Source organism: Ictalurus furcatus, unplaced genomic scaffold (assembly GCF_023375685.1).
Source record: "Ictalurus furcatus strain D&B unplaced genomic scaffold, Billie_1.0 scf4, whole genome shotgun sequence".
NCBI lineage: Eukaryota > Metazoa > Chordata > Actinopteri > Siluriformes > Ictaluridae > Ictalurus > Ictalurus furcatus.
In genome coordinates, this window is record NW_026521053.1 from 863546 (window position 1) to 883545 (window position 20000).

Here is a 20000-nt window from a genome sequence, read left to right on the forward strand (position 1 = left end):
GGATCCTATATAAGGATTTTTTTTTAATCGCATGCATTTTTATAAAAATGACGTTTTGTGTGTGTAATTTAATTATTTACAGCCAAAGCCTCTGAGAAATACGTCCCAAACACGTATGTGGTGCCGACAGAGAAGAAGTGCTATGATTTAACATGGAAATCCGACATGACTTGACAAACGGCATCATTCCTGCAAAAATACCTACATGAAACATGACATAAGCAAATGACTTTAACGTCCATGTCACATGAATTTTTAAGATTTTTATCTAATAATGCAGGTAGGCTGCACGATTATGGCCAAAATGAATAATCACGATTATTTTGATCAATATTGAGATCTCGATTATTCATTGATTTTAGGGACAACATATTTTTATTGCACTTTCACATTTAAATGAACAGACCGCTGCTTTCACCTCCATGTTGTGCTACATTCCTGATCATTTACAAATCTTTAACAGTGTTTACAGGAGGAGAGACGCAAGACAATTTCTTTTAGGAGCACTTGTGCTCCTAATTACAAAAATTTAGGAGCACAGTTGAAGTTTAGGGTTTTTTGTTTTTCAAAACATTTTTTCTTTTCTTTTTTTTATTTTAGAGATGGTAACATTAATGTGGTAAATATAAGCAGGCATGAGAAAACTTGAGCTGGTCAATTATGACAGAATTTAGGAACATAGTGTGAGCCATGACACATTAATTTACCTTCTGATAAACTAAATCTAATATTTTCAGTTCATTTTACAGACTGTATGCACAAAACAACCGTTAACCTGTTTTACCTCGTAAACAAATACAATAAACCTCAATGTTCAGTGTTTGAAGTCTGCTCCTCTTAAATATATTTAAAGCTGCACTATTAGACATTTCCACTGTCATGGTTCTGGGCTGGAGTCAGTTCTCGAACCGCTCTGTGTGTATTGTTAGATATCTGAATAATCTCATATAGGATGTGATTGGGTGAGTTCATTTACCCGTCAGATGCAGAAGCGCTTTAGTTTAATGGTGTTCATTACGGATGCTCCGATCAGGATTTTTACAGCCGATACTGATCCAGATACCAATCTTTCTTGTTTAAGCTTTAAATCAGGAGGTCATAAACAGTTAAATGTTATCTCTCTGCTCATGGTCACTGTTAACTGATTAAAAAATAGCAATGAGATACTGTTGGTTAATTGATAAATAACAGCATAAAATATTTATTTTTAAATATCTTAAACAATAAAGAGTCCTAATTAAAAGTAGACTAACACAAGCATGATCCATATTAGGAAAAAGGCTAACAGCTTTCTAAGGAAATAGCGAACCAAGATTAATGTCAAACAGGATAGCTCAACACACACAACACACTTTATTTTTTCACATTATTTAAAAGAATTTAAGTGTTATTTACCATAATTATGAACACAAGTTGTTGAGTTGACAATCATTTTAAAATTCCGTTGCTCCATTTAGATTTTCTCCAGTAGAATACAGCCTTTTAAACAGGAAAGTTACTAATTTTAAGTCGTATAACATTCGTAATAACTAAAAAACGGTGTAATTACCAGTCTTTCCTCCCCACAAGGGAGTTTTAGGAAACTATCAGCTTTTAACCGTCTGTAGGTTACTGTATTTGTCTGTGTTTGAGCGCGCATCTGGAGGACAGATGCCATTTTGAATTGAAACTCATGCCATCTTCTAATTGTCAAGAGGAAAATGTAGCGCCGATGTTCATCTCACTACCCAAACTGAACTAGTATTCTTCCACTGAAAATAGTACCGTGTCTTATGTTGAAAATTTTTATTGATTTTATTTGACTTTTGTTTTTAAATATCAGTCCTATAATATGAAATAATATATAATTTACATTTTAAAATAAACGTGTGCGCGGGTTGATACAGCGCGAGGGAGGTTTTTTCAAACTGCGCTTTCCTCAGGAGTATACAGTCACAGTAAGGATGTTTAAGCAAAATTTGATATTTATTTTTATAGTTCTGTTTAGAATTGTGTTCTTGTTTTTAAACTAATGCTAGTTAAATCGTTTGTAATAAGTAACGAGCAAATGCCAGCCGGTTTTAGTCAGATAATTACCTTATCTAACTAAATTATAATAATCGAATTGTTCAACAAGTTTTGTACATGAAAAAGAATTAAAAGTGCTTTGAGTATGGAAATTCTATGAATTACATAAAAAAAAACCCTTTTGGTCGTAAATGCCTCGTTTTTTTGCCCCCCACCATGCTTAGCATGACGGTTCCACATAATGTTTTTTTTTTTTGTCTTAAGACACACAAAATTTGTATTCAATCTTCTTAATGTATTCCCAAGACGAGCTTAACTCTTCTTTATGCAAAAAAAAACAAAATCAAAACTATTTCATTTAAAACAGTTTTTGTTAACAAGAAAAGCGCGCTAACCGTCACTGCACGAGGCAGTCAGCGCTGTGTGGTGCGTGCTTATGTTTGACCTTCACAAATTGGGACAAGTTTGCATTCATTGTTGTTATTTTTAGTGTATATATATTCATAGATATACTTTTGTGTTCACTTATAGTTTTGTGGGAAAAAAAATTAACTGGACCATGTCCGGACGTCGGTCCAGATCCAGATCCCGTGCGCAAGGACCGCCTCCGCAAGAACCACCTGCGCAGGACCCGATCAAGCAACTCCTCAATAACGCCACTGTTTTGTTAGGTAACGTCTGAACTTATTCACTCTTATTCTCTGTCTCTCTCTGCGCGTTCATTACGCACCTGTTTGACTGACTGCGTTTAACGTGCAGCGCAGCACAAACAGTAAGACAACTAACTCAAGCACGCTTAGCTGCGCTGAATGCTCCCAGCAGATCCAGCAGCTGGCCAAGATTAGAGCGGAGGGAGCCAAAGTGACTCTTGAGCAGAATGTACTACACTGAAATACTTCAAGCTGCTTTCACACCTTACCAGCCCCTGCCCCGGTCAGAGTAACTCTTCTGCACTGTAGCTTTGTAGATAGAAGTTGTTTTAGTTTGAGATGGCGTCGTAACCCTCAGGTTCGAGTTTAAAGCAGAAGAAGCGTTACAGGAACTTGTCATTAATCTCTCACTAGCTGCGTTTACATGGACAACAATAATCCACTCTTGATCCGATTAAGACCATACTCTAATTAAGAAACTACCATGTAAACAGCAATTTTTTACCTTAATCTAATTAAGGTCATAATCGAAGTAAGCAATAATCTAATTAAGACAGGTGGAGTACTCCTGTTTTAGTCGCATTATGGACGTGTATTACACACATGTAAACACCTTAATCACACTATGAACGTCGTGTGAGAGTTTTCACCGCATTTTGCGACAGGACACGATCACACACGGCAGTTTTACGGCGAACAAGAGAGCTCGGCTGTGTCCCAAATCGCATACTTTCCTACTACAGGCCTGTAGTGGGGAAAAATACATGTATCTCGGCTACTATATAGACAGTAACTACGCGATTTGGGACGCAGCCCACGGCTTCAAGCAGTTGTGTATTAGCATGTATGGCATGACAATTTAACTGAACTTAAAGCGTTCGTAAAAAAATTAAATAAAACATGCAAAACTGTATACGGTTCCATGACGAAGAGGAACTGCATGTTGATACGTGAAATTCTGGAGGGACGTCGGACGGCGTGGCGCGGTGACGTAATGACGCGGGCTGTTAATCTAATTATGTTCTAAAACATGTAAAAGGGAACATGACAGGAGTATTCTAAAAGCGACGCATGTAAACACCTTAATCACATTATTATCTTACTCAGAGTAAGGTCAATAATTAGATTACTGCTGTCCATGTAAACGTAGTCACTGTGACCCGAAAGCTGCTTGTTGGATGTTTAATGTAGATTAGAAAGTTCAGCTGGTTTATCTCCTCTCAGGTGTGTGTAAAACAGAACCTGGCTGTGTCCTTGCAGTGTGTGATTTCTATTTCGTCTGTGTGTTTTCAGATGAAGGACGTGGAAGACGTCACCAAGTTGTGTGATGAGCTGTGATGTTTGTTTGTGTTTCTTGATATTGCTGTACTGAATGAATTAAAAGACTTTTACTCTGTAACACTGACTTCTTGACTGACTGTGCGATGATGCCAAACACGCCACGCTGAACTCCTGAGCCTGAACAACACACCACACTCCCCTCAGTATATACACTTCTGGTACACACTATTTTTGGATTAACTACGTGTTGTTGAGATTAAGTGTTTAATGTTTACAGCCTAAAATGTTTGCCATGGAGAAATACTGAAAGGGCAGAGCTTGCCGGTCAGCAGGAAGTTCCAGAGAGAGTTACATGGCACCTTGGAAGTGTTTCCAAAGTCCACAAAGAACACTGTACACACACACACACACACACACACACACACACCACACCACCAAAATCCTGTTAGTGCACCACACACACACACACACACAACACACAGGAGCCACTGCTTTTTTTTTTATTTGTGCACTGAAAGTGAAAGAGGCGGAACAGACACCTCGGTGATATTGACGATAAAGACAGGGTTAGACGGAAGATTCTCCAGCTCAATGGAGCTGCTCAGAACCCCGACAGGGCTCACTGACTGATTCTGAAAATCCACATTCACCCTGAGAGAGAGACACACACATAGTGAGTGAGAGAGACACAGAGAGAGAGACCTGTAACAGAACAGCACTAATGTACAGAACATCATCTAAACATCACACTGTCTAGGGGATGTGGTCACATGACTACTCTCACTTAAAATGTAACTATGACTCATCTGATGATGCTCGCTGCAGTGTGTGTGTGTGTGTGTGTACCGTGTATATCTGAGGTGTGAGATACACTACCCCCCTGCCCAAGTCTCCACCTCTCCAGCAGGTTAAACGTTGAGATGGAGAGGAAGTCTCTGCTGCGCGAGGAGGAGAGACAGAGAGACCTCTGGGAGAACGCCAGAACCTCTCATTGACGAGCGGTAGAACTCTACATAGGCCCTGATACACACAGACCCACAATACATATTTATAGAAAATCACAATTAAACACACACACACACACACACACACACACACACACACACACTCACACACACACACCCACACACACCTGGAGCTGTCAAAGGAGATGGATTTGACTTAACCACAGTGTCTGAAAGAGAGACTGGAGCTGTTTATAGTAGAGGAATGCAAATGAGGAGATTACACACCTGAGAGAGAGAGAGGGAGGGAGAGAGAGAATATTATTAATATAATAATAATCCCCTAGTTAAATGGAAGCTGACTGAATACCACTACGGTGGTCCTGGGGTCATTTCCATGAGCTTCCTTGGAGGCGAGCTCCTCGTCCACAGTTCCCTGGAGGAAGCAGTTCGGATAAAATGTGCCTGCAATCGCCCACCTGAACAACGGAAACATCACTGATACTTAATAATTAATTATTATTTATTTTCTGGCAGGAGTAAGTTACATTCTTGGACTTTGTCGTCATGGTGACAATTTTAACTCTGCATTGCAATTTTTACTTTGGATGCTTGTGCTTCTTAAGGCTGCGAAATTGATGACTAATATTTATATTTACTGTATATCAGGGGGTGCCCACACTTTTTTGACTTGCGAGCTACTTTTAACATGACCAGTCAAAGAGATCTACCTACACTAAAAATGCGAAACATATTTATATATACACAACTGCGTTATACTTATATATATATATATATATTATATATCTATATATATATATATACACACACACACACAATATATGTTCATGTACCTTGCATAACTGAATGAACCCTTATGGGACGCTACAATTCAGTACATTTTTGGTCATGACCTTACTCTGACGACGTGCACTGAATAGAATCAGCCAGGGTTGCATAGTCCGGACAGTAGCTGCTGGTAGCCAGCCTCAAGCAGCGCCTCCAAATGAATGATCAGTCATTGTGGAACGGTATTTGGACTTAATGATCTTCATGTGGGAAAAGGCTGACTCACATAAATAAGTAGAGCCAAATAATGGCAGTCAAGGAGGTGGCACCATTTCCTCATGTTTGGGTACTTTTCCCCTGTGAGTAAGTTCCAAAACTGTCCATGAGCCCTGGACTTCAGCTGAATGTCAGTCTGTAGTTTCAAAATCTCCATCCTCCACTTCAGACGAGTTCAGGTGAAACAGCGCTGCAATTTTCGATGCGAATCAATCCTCAACATTGTCCCTAAACGGGTAGCACATGAATGTGGCGAATGGCTCCAGTAAAGCAAAGTCTTGAAAGCGTCTGTCAAACTCTGACCGACAGCTGTCAATCTGCTCCGTGTAGCGTGCAATGTTAAATTGCGCACAAGCCTTCCGCTGCGTCTCCAGATCTGACACGAGGTTTTGGAAGTTCCCAAAAAACATGGGCGCTGCAGCTTTGAGAACAGAAGTTGCATTTTCGTTTAAAGGCATTAACTGCCTTTAATTTTTGTCTTTTCCTTGCAGCTCCAAATTAAGTTGGTCAGATCGGTTAAAAATGCTCGGTTAAAAAAGTCCAGCAACCACTGATCATCATTGACTTGGGGTGTATTCTGAATGTTTAACAGCAAAAAGAAACTCGCTTATCTCCGGACAGAGCTCTCGAAATCTCTGCAGGAATTACCCCCTACTAAGCCATCTCACGTCAGTGTGTAGCAGGAGCTGATTGGTCGCATGTGCCTTCTCCAGATGCGCACGGAACAGCCGTCTTTGAAGTGATCTAGCACGTATAGAACAGGTGATCTTTGTTGCCACATTCCATGATCTCTTTCATGTTTAGCATTCTTGCGCATAAGGCTTGTTGGTGTATTATGCAGTGGTAGTTAAGGAAGTCAGGGGAAAGCATCGTCTTCCCTGCACTTGGGCAATGAATCCATTTGCGCTGCTCAACCCATTGACTGATATCAATTTGCACACTGGAAGCTGGGTTTTGTCAATGAAGTCTTTAAAAGACTGAAAAATGTCCTCTCCCCGCGATTTCGCTCGCTAGCCTTTAGCACTGGTGCGCTTGATCGCACACGCGTGGTGAGAGAAAAGACGAGATCTCAGACTGGCTGCCCTGTACGTCAACTAACATCTTTTTTTTAATGGCGATCTACCCGCACTTCCTTCGCGATCAACCGGTCGATGCGATCGACATATTGGGCACCGCTGCTGTATATATTTTGACCTGAAGAAAAAAGCCTCTTTATACACATATGCTGTTAAACTACACCTGTTCTACTCGTGTGTGTGTGTGTGTGTGTGTTACCTGCACTATGAATTTCTGTGTGCGCGCGCTGGTGTAGTCAGAGGGAGAAGTTTCGCTGATGTGCATGTTGAATTGTGACACTCAATTCTTCAGATCCTCAAACAACTCGGCCACCTGTAACACACACACACCAGAAATGATAGTTAGGGATCTGTGTCAAGAAGTGTGTGTATAGATGTGTGCGAGTGAGAGTCATAACCTCTTGTATCCGTTTGATCTGAATGCAGTTCTCTTTGCCCCACTCCAGCTCATCCTAAAAACACACACACACACACACACACACACACACACACACACTCAGTACCACTTATTTTCTCTATAATCCAACACGTTATAATTCAACATAACTGTCACGATCTCCTGCCTCCCATACGCCGTGTACCGGTTTAATCTATTTCCTTATTTGGTCAGTGCTTCCTGTTCTTATTATAATGTCCTCTCTCTGACTGGTTCCTATTTCTTAAATGTGCCCTCTATCTGTACCACTACACACTTGACCATCTAACACCCTGGATATTTGAAGAGCATACAAACAAACAAACACACACACACACACACACACACACACACACCCTGCGTGAGGTGGCCCCCCCCACCAACACAAAACATCGGCAGAATAGTTTGTGCTGGTTTGTGCCGTAAAAATTTTCGTTTGTGCTGCTTCAGTTCTGGAGATATTAAAAGAATATTTATAGGTCATTCTGGGTCACTCAAACCCCCCACATGCTCCAAATTCACCCCAAATGGTCTCAATAATAATTAATAATAATAATAATAATAATAATAATTCAAAAGAAGACTACAGCGCCTAAACCCACACTGCGCATGCGCGAAGCCGGATGACTCAACCATTAAACTAGTAAAAGAGCTCTAATTAGCCAGTGAAGCTACATGTCGTTCTGCCACGTCCACTTATAGAAGTAAATCATGTAATATTCTCAGGACTGGGGCAGTTATTGACAGAGTGAATTCATCGTTTTAAATAGAATAAAAAATAACATCGACCCTATTTGCTAATCACATTTCGATTAGCTTGTTCATTAATTACACTGCGCATGCGTGGACTGGACTGCCTCCTCAAAAGCTAGCACCGCTAGCATATTTTGTATAATACTAACATTAATATTGAATCAAAGGAGTGAATAAAAAAGTTATAAAATGTTATTTCTCACTTCTCCTCTTGTTCTTCTTCTCCGTGCGGGTGTGAGTTATCCTTGGTCGGTTCCTCGGTGATTCGGTCATTAGTGAACCGAGCTCCGAGAGTGAATCAGTGCGCCGTCACCGCCTACTTCATACTGATACACCTGAAACACAGGTGTTAACACCGTTAACTACACACATACACACAATACAGCACAAAAACGGGTTCGGTTACACAGAACCGAATAAACTCACTTTAGTTTGGGTCCAAACGGGCCAGAACTAACACTAACAACGCTTTCTGCTCCTCACTTCGACTTCTCGCGCTCGCGGTGACGTCACCAACGTAACGGACGTTGACGTAAATTTGAATCTGTGAGGAGAAAATAAAATAAAATAAACCCAAATATTATTTTAATAAAAGCTTCATTATTCTCTTCTTCTTAAACACGATAGAGGATAATATACAAATACATAAAAAAACAGCTTTATCATTATTTTAAATCAAATCCACTTTAAAAGTGCTCCTTTCTAATTACATTTTAATTAAAAATATACTTCATCTTACTCTTGTTTAATTTAATTTTTTTATTAATATTTAATTCATCGATGATTGTAGTCGTGTTGAGGTTTCACCGTTCTTTGTGCTTTATTATCATAAATATACATCTTTGTCTAAAACTTTTGAGTTTGGACACCAAAATGTAAACATTCCTCATGAAATCCAGAACATTCATTTGTTTATTATTTAGAACAGTAATATTAACAGCTGAATAAAATGATCAGATTAATCACTTGCAACATTTAGGATATGAATTTCTTGTATTGAGAAGAGGTTTTTAATTATACACAGATATAAATATATTTTATTTATTTGTAGTTTTCATATTTGACTCAGTACATTACACTACATTTATTTAATCAACTATTTTATCAAGTTTTTTTAAAAAAAAATATTTCACTGAATGATTGTTCAAGATCAATAAAAATCTTCAAATAATCTATCAACACCATCAATACATCTAATCAGTAAATAAAAAATCTACATTTATCCAGCTGATCTATTGACTGGTTTATTGAAAGTTTTACAGCTTTGGGCAGGTAAAGAAGCCGTGGGCTTTAATCTGATCTTCTGATTTCTAATGATAATTAAATGACAAAATACAGAATTAAAGAATATCTTTATTTAAATTCAAAATCATGAATCATTTAAAAAATATGGAACTACAAGTCATTTTCTACAAGTGTTATACAGACAGAAGACCAGAGATGAAACGAGATTTAACAGATACAGACAATTAGGACAAGGAAAGTGAGAGAAATAGAAATGATCATTTATTTATTATTTTTAAAAAAAATTACAAACTGTGTTCAAGATCACAGCAAAAAGACCAGTAGAGGAAACAAAGGAACAAAAATATTTCACATTTCCTGTTTAAATTCAACAGTAAAATCACATGAACTGAAGACATCGTGGCTTTTGAAACCGGTCGTTACATTTTTGAGTCAAACGGAGCAGGTAGTGATGAAGAAGCTGCCTCGAAAGATCATTTCTGTTCCTCGAAGAGTAAAAAAAAAAAAAAAAAAAAATTAAATCCTAAATGTATGAAAAATAAACATTATGTACATTTTATGTCTAATTACAGTGAACCTGACGGAGAGTGAAGCTCACAGAGGCGAAGTGTTCACGCTACAGCAAATTTCACCGGTTGACGCTTTAACTCGCTCACTTAGAAGGTGCGTTTCTCTGTCCCGGGATATTCCTAGCACTGTGTGTGAAAGCTCCTGAGATGTCCAGCATGGAGACGTGTGTGTATGTTGATGTGTACACAGTACCAATGGTCAGGATGTACTGTTGTGTCAGAGTTTCTCGTTCTCCTGAAAAAACACACGTGCGCGCTGCGCCGCACACACACACACACACACACACACACACACACACACAGTGGAATTGTAAAGCAAAACATTGGAATATATATCTTAATCACATCTCATAGTCCTTTTATAGAGTCTGAATCAGTTTGACTGATTCATTTCGAGTTGATTCAGAGTCGGATAACTTTCTAGTGAGAATCAAATACTCATCTCAGTCTAGTTCATTTGGAAGTGTGCGACTCTCACTAGAAAATTATTTGACTCCGAATCGTCTCGAAACGAATCAAACCGATTCAGACTGGACAAATGGACTAATAGAAGGGAAAGAGCAACAGGAAAGAGGACAGCCTTCCTGCTGAAAGCAAACGCGGATCAGAACCTTACATTAGATTGTTTTCTATATTTTTATTTTAAATCAGTTGTGTTGTTTTTCTTCTTTCTGCACTCGATTGAGGAAACACAGCAATGATAAATAAATAAATAAATTTATCTGTCCAGCTTCCTCCTCTTCGTCCCCCAGAATGACGTGTGGGTGACGGATTGACGGATTTAAAAAAAGATGTCTGGGCAAACTGTGACCTCCTCGAGTTAAAAGTGAGCATCCAAGGAAATTTAATGTGTTTAACTGCACTACATTCTGCAGTCACACAGCACCAGAAAAAATATGTACATTTACTGTACATGTTAACACACAAAACAAGCTTTTGTGTATTAGTTACCCTGTCTTACTGTACAAAGCACCTGCAAATAATAAAGCAAGTAATTAAAAGTTCATCTATCATTTCACTTCCACTAATCAGTCTTTTGACCAGTCTAAAAATAAAAAGACTAAAAAGAAACTCAGACTTAGCAAGAAGAATTAAAGATATGTGGATGATGAAGTCTCAGTTCCACCACAGCTTCAACAGCCCTGGATCTTCTCCTTTAAAGCTTGGAGAAGGGCACGTCTTTCGGACTCTTCTTTTCCAGGGCTGCCTGCCCTGACTTCATAAGATCCTGTGTCTGCAACATGTTCATGTTCCAAGTAGCCTGGAGACGCAGAGGAGAAATCTCAGATTTCGACCGCTCTACTTTGTGTTTGCGGCCATACTGTGTGTGCATGGGTCTACCTTGAGGCTAAAAATGCTATTCATGTCTTAAGCAGGTTCTTACCATGTAGTCTAGGCTCTCAGTTACACTGTGGTCTCAGGAGTAGAGGAGGTTGATTTTGGTTCCCTGGACAGCGACGCGACTCCGGCCTGCAATCTCACCTGCTATTTCCAGAGCTCCAGCAATCATTGACTATCAGGGAACACACGACTGCAGAGATGAACAGAACACACACTTGCCTTCATTTATACTAAATAATTAAGCTACATGAAAAAAAAAACCTTATATACAGGTTTGACCTTATATACAGCCACAATACCAACTGTAACAGTGCTGACTTCTCAAAATACAGGTTTTTATTTCCTGAAAAGGAACAGTGTGTCATATGAGGTTTCCACTTGAGAGTGACATGTACAGTGTCCTCCACTAATATTGGCACCCTTGGTAAATATGAGCAAAGAAGAAAATCTTTTGTTAAAAAAAAAAAAATTCACAAAAATACTCTGCTCTCATGGACAAACAATTGCAAACACCACAAGTTTATAAAAAATATTTGTTAAATAGGTGTACAACAATTATTGGCACCCCTATGAATCCATGAGAAATGTATTTGAAGTATATTCCCCTTGATATTTTACTTTTTTGTACACTTGGGAAACTAGGAACAGGACATTGTTCAACCATGACTTCCTGTTTCACAGGGATAGGTAACGCATAAGCCAAATTCTCTTACTCATTCAGAACAATAAGTGAGGCCAAGATATATTCAGTGGTGCTTGAAGGTTTATGAACCCTTCAGAATTTTCTATATACATGAATAAAGATGACCCAAAACATCAGATTTTTACACAAGTCCTAAAAGTAGACCAAGAGATCCCAATTAAACAAACGAGACAAAATGATAATATTTGGCCACAGACAGATTGTGCACAAATGGAGGAAATTCAAGACCATCATTACCCTCCCCAGAACATATCAACCAACAAAGATCACTCCAAGAGCAAGACAAGTAGTAGTCTGTAAGGTCATAAAGGAGCCAGGGTAACATCTATGCAACTAAAGGCCTCTCTCTCACTGTAGTGAAGGTAAGGGTTCTGTTTAGTTTGACTTACCTAGGGCTGCTCCTATCACACAAACCATTGAAGTGAATAGCATGGAGGTGGTATTTGAAGTTAATGCAGGCTGTGGAGTGATCATCAGTAAAGATCAACATTCAAAGATGTGGGGGGGACCTACAGAAATCATTTGTTGCATCAGCTGGTAAATACAGTAGCAAATGTACCAGGACATAAGTTGGCTAACGTATTGGAGAGACAATCCGAGGTGTTCAAAGAAGAGTTGGGTCCACTGCTGGAGAGAGAACTCCAGAGGCTGGTGGAAGACAAGATCATTGAACCAATGCAGTTTGCAGAGTGGGCAGCTCCCATTGTTCCAGTCAGGAAACTGATGGTTCTATCCCAATTTGTAGGGATTATAAATTCCCAGTAATCCAGCTCTAGTGTGGAGCAGTATCCAATTCCCAAGGTAGAAGAATTATTTGCTCAGTCGGCAGGAGGAAAAATTCTCCAAACTGGACATGACCCATGCGCATCAGAAGATAATGCTGCACAAAAATTCCAATAAGTACGTTACAATCAACATGCACAAGGGATTATGTACTTACAACAGGCCACCATTTGGAATTGCTTCAAGTCCAGCGATCTTCCAGCGCACAATAGAAGGGATTCTGCAAGACATCACACGCATCACAGTTTATCTGGATGACATTTTAGTCTCAGGGGCTAATGAACATCTGCAGAACTTGGATGAGGTACTGAGTAGGATAGAAAAGAGTGGACTGAGACAAAAAAGGAGCAAGTGCGAGTTCATGGGAGAAGTAGAGGTATTTTTAGGTCACAAAATTAATGCCATAGGATTACAGTCGAAAGACAGGTCCTATATTATGTTTGAGACAGCTGGCATTGTAGCCGTGAAATCAGCTAACATTATGTTAATCCATGTAATGTTTGCGATATCCAGTTATTTGTTAAACGCTAACGCATTGCAATGTTATAAACTACCTCCTAATGGACCACCATGCATCTCCATTCAGCCCGTGTCCTGTCAGCTAAATGTAGCCTCATGTCACTAATAATTATTCACATGTTCATGCTTTCAATAAATCTTTTTATCCTGCCACCGTATCAGTGAATTTAAACTAATGCTTGCATTCAGAGTATAAGGGGTGTGTGTGCTTTTAGGAGTGCACCTTAGCACTTATTAGTCATGGTCAGAGTGTTTGAACTAAAATATCCCTCTCTCTCTCTGCCAGTATCAGCCAGAGGAGGATGTCCTCCAGGAGTTTTTAATTTTATAATTTTTTTTAAATCTCTCCCTTTTTTTTTTTTAATAAAAAGCACATCGTGGTATTGAGCATCGTGTACTTTTGGTGGTATCGGTACCGACGACTAGATTTTTGGTATCGTGACATCCCTAATATGTAAGGAAATGATGAACTCTGCATACAGGGAGGCTTTGTGTTATGGGGGACTCGCGTAGTGATTCCACATCCGCGGCGTGCGGCTCTTCTAAGACATCTACACGAAACCCATCCGGGAATTACCAGGATGAAAGGCCTGGTGCGTAGCTATATGTGGTTGCCACACTTGGATGCAGAGGTGGAAGCATTGGTCAAATCGTGTGCAGTCTGTCAGGAAAACAGAAACGCTCCGGCAAACGCGTCACTGCACGCGTGAGAGTTGCCAGAGCAGCCATGGAGAAGGATTCACATTGATTACGGTTCACCATGGATGGGTAGAATGTTCTTGATCGTGGTAGAGACATTCTCAAAATGGATAGAGGCTTATCTGTTAATCAAGTCTACATCCACATTTACCATTCAGTGCTTAAGACAAACCTTTAGCCAACACAGGATACCAGAAGTAGTGATGTCAGACCATAGCAGTTTTTTTTGTTTTTTACCAGTGCTGAATTCCAAGAGTTTATGGAAAGAAACGGAATTAAACACAAGCACAGCACCCTACCATGCATCTTCCAGTGGTCTGGCTGAAAGGGCCGTTCAAACATTCAAAACCCTGAGGAAAGAGAGTGCTGGAGAGTCTGTTGAAAAAGCTAGCCAGAGTGCTGTTCAGTTACCGAACGACGCCACCGTCGACCACTGGCAAATCAGCCGCTAAACTGCTGTGTGGAAGGAAACTGGTCTACACAGGGTCTCATTGAGACACAAACAATTGAGACAAAAATGGTACCATGACCAACATGCAAAGGAAAGATATCTCGTGGTGGGTGACCCAGTGTATACTAGGAACTTCAGCTCTGGACCTACTTTTATTCCAGGAACAGTTCAGAAAAAGACTGGTCCTGTATGGTGCACAGTAGCATTGGGAAGTGGGCAAGTAGTGCACTGACATATTGATCAGGTGAGAGACAGGCACAATGCAACATCCGTAGCACCAGCACCAGAGTTGTAAGACACTTCACGGCCAGATGTTGTCATTCCAGTGCCTTCTACAAAAGACTCAGGTTCTTCATTCTCTGAGGAAAGTCACAAACAAAAACTGGGAGGAACTTCTGAAGTGGCTGTGTCAGAAACTTTCCTTGGGATGGAAAAACCTGAGTTGAGAAGGTCTACACGTACTAAATCTCCAAGCTATCTGAAAGATTATAATTAGTGTAGTGGCGAGTTCCGCAACCGCAGGGCAAGAATGAACCCAGGAACTGAACTGAATCTCAACAGAAAGTGGGGCATGCAATAAGACAGTGGCCCAAAACAAAGAATGGTTAAAGAACAATAAAGTTATTGGTTTGGAATGGCCAAAACTGATGTCCAAGCCCATGTGCAGGACTAATCAACAGTTACTGGAAATGATTAGTTGCAGTTATTGCTGCACAAGGGGGTCAGACCAGATACTGAAGGCAAAAGGTTCACATACTTTTGCCACTCCCAGATATGTAATATTGGATTATTTTCTGCAATAAATAAATGACCAAGTATAATATGTGTCACATTTGTTTAAATGGGTTCTCTTTGTGTAGTTTTAGGACTTGTCTGAAAATACTGTGTATATTTATGTGGAAATATAGAAAACTCTAAAGGGTTCACAAACTTTCAAGCACCACTGTAGCTGTGATGTGCAGTAAAAGGTTGTTGAGCTTACAAAATGGGAAGTGTCTATAAGAAAATAGCACAAGCATCGAAAATGCTCATTTTCATCATCAGGGCAATAATTAAGAAGTTCCAGTCTACTGGAAATGTTATGAATCAACCTGGGATTGGACGTGTGTCTATATCGTCTCAACACACTGAAGAGGACGGTTCGAGTGGACAAAACATCTCCAAGGATCACAGCTGGAGAACTGCAGGAGTTAGTTGTGTCTTGGGGCCAGAAAGTCTCCAAAACTACAATCTGAAGTCACCTACATCACCACAAGTTGTTGGAAGGGTTTCAAGAAAAAAGCCTCTACTCTCATCCAAAAACACACTCAGGTGTCTTCAGTTTGCCGACACTACTGGAACTTCAAATGGGATCGGGTTCTATGGTCAGATGAAACCAAAATAGAGCTTTTTGGTAATAAACACCAGAGGTGGTTTTGAAGCACACAGAGAGGTAGCCATATGGAAAAGTACCTCATGCCCACGGTTAAATATGGTGGTGGATCTTTAATGTTTTGGGACTGTTTTTCTGCCAGAGGACCTGGACATTTTGCTAGGATACATGGCATCATGGACTCTACCAAATATCAACAGATATTAAATAAAAACCTGACTGCCTCTGCCAGAAAGATTCAAATGGGCCATGGTTGGATCTTCCAGCAGGACAGTGATCCAAAACATACATCAAAATCAACACAAAAACGGTTTACTGACCACAAAATCATCAAGTCATTTAACACTAATGAGCAGTATTAAAAATATTAACATGGATATCTGAGTCTGATAATAAAATTAACTTCTACTTGCAGTCAAATTTTGTAGTGTTTAGGACATTTAACACCCTTCCGGCCAAAAGAAACCAAAAGGGGGTACAAACTTTTACACTCCACTGTATTTGGTTGAAATTGCGCTTATAGAACAACTGAACAGCAACGTTTCCATACAGGTTTTAGTGAAATGTTTAACAATAGCAACTTGACTTGAAATGGATGATGTTTCATTAGCGTGGCCTGTGCCCAAATCCTGCACGACTGCGTATCTAGGTACACTACACACGGTCTGAACGAATGGAGTCTCTACCGCACCTAGTGCACTAGAGATAGAGATTCCATACAAGGTGATTTGGGACGGAGCCAGTGCACAGAAACCGTTTCCCTGCGAGAGGCGCAGGTGGAGCTGGAGCTGTGTGACTGATTTGTGCACCTGTGACTACAGAACTACCTCAAGTCTCCACACAGAGAGCTGTTCAAGAGAAAAACACTCCTAAAGAACAAATCACTGCGCCAGCGAGACATCAACCCTTTAACTAGACGTTCATCCCAATTCCACACAAATACCGCGGAACTATTTAGGGCTGAGAGACAGTTCAAAAAGCACTGAAAATAAAGTGTTAGTAACGAGGCCGCGTTGCTGGTCACGCGCGGTGTAGACGCGCTGATACAGAGTGTAGCGCGAGTAAGATCTGTAATGTCTAATTCAAATATTATGATCAAAAGTAAAATAATGTCTAAAGACACCGAGATACAGAAACCACAAGGTGCAGTGAAAGTGAGTTTTTATTATTCATTTAGGACTGGAGTTTAATTCTGTGCTTTTTGTGCATCCATAAAAAATAATGCTATCTATCTAACTATTTATAAATGTTTATATATATATATTTATCTTATTTAGTTAGTTTACATTTATATTATATAAGTACTTATGCATTATTTTTTTATGGATGCACAAAAAGCACCGAATTAAACTACAGTCCTAAATTAATTTATATATATATATATATATATATATATATATATATATATATATATATATATATAAATATATGTGTGTGTGTGTGTGTATTGGGTTCTTTTCTGTTTTGGACAAACATCTGTGTAAAGTTTTAGTCTGAATTTATATTTGTAACACTCAGTTTGTGGATTTTATTTTAAATAAACAAAAAAAGGCACTGAAAGTTTGCCCCGCCCCCATCAGATTAATCGAAAAAATAATCGACCAATTAATCGATTGTGAAAATAATCGTTAGTTGCAGCTCTAATAATAAGCTGCATCATGAAATAGATTTTTTAACAAAAGAAATCTTGATTATTTTCAAAAATAGAGTTGTGTTTGAGAAGAAGAATGGAGTGTAATATAGTGTGAATCATAAAAATTCTATTTCATTTCTATTTGTTTACAGAAAGGCTTCAGCAATAAAAGCAGCATTTTGCTGTAGTTGTTAAGGGGCCGTTTACACCACAACGTTTTCAAATAAAAACCGAAAACTTTTGATGCGGTTTGGCTGTTCGTTTCCATGACGACGGCGTTTCGGGGTCTGAAAACTTTGGAAAACGGGTTTCAAAGGACAAGTTTTTGAAAACGATGCCGTTATCATCTCCGGTAAATCATGTAAATTATTATCCAGAAAAACCACAGCTCCTCCGTTTACTTGTATTTGTTTACAGCGCGGTCTTTCCCTCATCAATATGGCGGACATGTTGACGTGGATTCTTACGTGCGCATGCGCGTAGTATTTCTTTACAAAGTGACTTCGCCAGCTACACACACACACACACACACACACACATTTTGTCCTTTTTGTGTTTATTTCTTGAGAAATAGAAGAGAGAAGCTCGAATGTGCAGTGAATGTCCAATATAAACCCAACTTCACCTCAGTTTAGCAGTTTATACATTAAAAACATTACAGAAATTTAAAGTTATTTTAGCTGCTAAATGACTTAGCCACTTTTACACTCACTGTTGTTTATTTTAGTTGCTATAAGCAGGGAGCAAACAATGGATTTTAGGATAAAGTAAGGTTATACTTAAATAGTGCCGCTAAAACAGAATAACAAATCTCTCCTCATGAGTTAAATAGTGCACTACATAGGGTATAGACCGTCATTATTTCATCCCTAATGTAGTGCACTTAAACCGGAAATGACATCAATTTGGGATTCGGCCACACAGCTTCCGTTTAACTTACCTCGGGTTTAAAAACAGAACGGAGTTTTAATTCCTCAAACACAGACAAAATAACCAGCTGTTATCTTTAAACTGGATCAAATCTAACTGTAAAACTGTCAGAAATAATTTAATCTGGAGATGATTAGTTCGGTGTAATAACTCAACTGCTCAGGAGATACCCGCTGCAGCTTTTTCTTCTTCTGTGATTTCTACTGGTCGGAGACGCAGCTGTTAGGCGCGTTACCGCCACCGCGTGGACTGGAGGATATAGTTCCAGGTTGGAGGAAGTCTATCCTAACAAACTTACACCAATAATTTCCACTCATGGTTTTATTAGATCCTATTTATTATTCCAGTGGAGTTTATGACTTCTTCATGAATGCCAGCAGTGAGTCGTTCACTGTGTCTTACCCAGATATACTGAGTGAAATACTGAGTCACCACAACCTCAATCTCTAAATGTTTAACAGCACCAAAGCTTTCAATTCTGGTGACTTTGGGAGTATTTATTTATTTATATGATCATATAATGTAACAAACATTAACATAAGCATGTGCTGCACAACATTTCATTAGTTTAATTTTACATTTTAATTTACTGTAAAGCGCTTTGCTAAATTTTGCTACGTAAACTTTTTTAGGTATTAAAACTGGTTACTGTTTGATTGATGACAAACTCCATATTTTTATACCTTGGAGCTCTGTGTTACCATGGTAATTTATAAACAATTAGTAACAACATTACCTTCATCAATGCAAGTTTACATTTTATTTGATACTTGACCATTGTTACGTCCTCAGTTGTATTTCTGTTTGTACTATGTTCCATCTGTCTATGTCGGGGGAGGGATGGGTGTCTTGTCTCCTCCTCTTTTAAGCCCAGTCCAGTGCAATGCGTCATGTTCCTGCTTGCCATTGGACGATCACATCTCGTACACGCCTGCTCCCGCCTTTGGGATGAGTTGGCTGTACATTTCCGGACGTGTATTTAAGCCTCGTCGGTCTCCATCCCCGGGGCAGATCGGTGCCGTTGCTTTGTACAGCAGATATTTGGTTACGTGTGTTGATTTCTCCTGTGTACGACCTTCTGCCTGTTCTTGACTTTGTTTCTGCTCTGCCCCTTTAAGTTTAATGATTCAGCTCCCAAACTGCTGGAAATGTGGGACGGGTTCTAACTCTTCACCAAGACTGCTTTATCCTGGAGAAGAGGTTTGAGGTGAGACTCCTGTCATACGCCAGTCCTGGTGAGTTTATTACCCTTAATGCTGTAAGACAGAGAAGAACATCAGTGTAAACACACACACACACACACACACACACACACACACACACACACACATTATTCAGTATGATACAGTAGAGTAAAGAGACAGTAAGTCAGTAACTCACTGTAGTGTCTCCAGGTTACAGTGTGGATCCTTCAGTAGATCAGAGAGCAGCTTCACTCCTGATTCTCCTGGATTATTACCGAACAGATCCAGTTCTCTCAGGTGTGATGAGGAGTTTGACCTCAGAGCAGAAGCCAGAGCAGCACAACCTTCATCTGTAATCCTGCAGTCACACATCCTGCAAG

The 20000-nt window shown here is 39.5% G+C and overlaps 2 protein-coding genes across 5 annotated transcripts in view; both read right to left on the reverse strand.

Annotated features, from left to right (window-relative positions):
- The window catches only part of LOC128604861 (E3 ubiquitin-protein ligase UBR2-like), a 257322-nt gene extending 238794 nt beyond the window's left edge, over positions 1–18528 (reverse strand). Inside the window, exon 1 of the mRNA XM_053619956.1 lies at positions 18447–18528. The gene's annotated coding sequence lies outside the window, so the exon portion shown is untranslated. The remainder of the gene's footprint in view (positions 1–18446) is intronic.
- LOC128604858 (NACHT, LRR and PYD domains-containing protein 3-like) overlaps positions 1–20000 on the reverse strand; it is a 440358-nt gene that overhangs the window by 175091 nt on the left and 245267 nt on the right. For 3 of the 4 annotated variants that reach the window (XM_053619919.1, XM_053619922.1, XM_053619921.1), the window contains 2 exons: positions 19817–19993; positions 18919–19692 (listed from right to left, as the gene is read on the reverse strand). The exons of the other annotated variant lie outside the window; for it this stretch is intronic. In XM_053619919.1, coding sequence (XP_053475894.1) covers positions 19656–19692; positions 19817–19993 — 214 coding nt within the window. In that variant the 3' untranslated portion in view covers positions 18919–19655. Of the gene's footprint in view, positions 1–18918; positions 19693–19816; positions 19994–20000 lie in introns of those variants that run through there. 4 annotated transcript variants of the gene reach the window in all.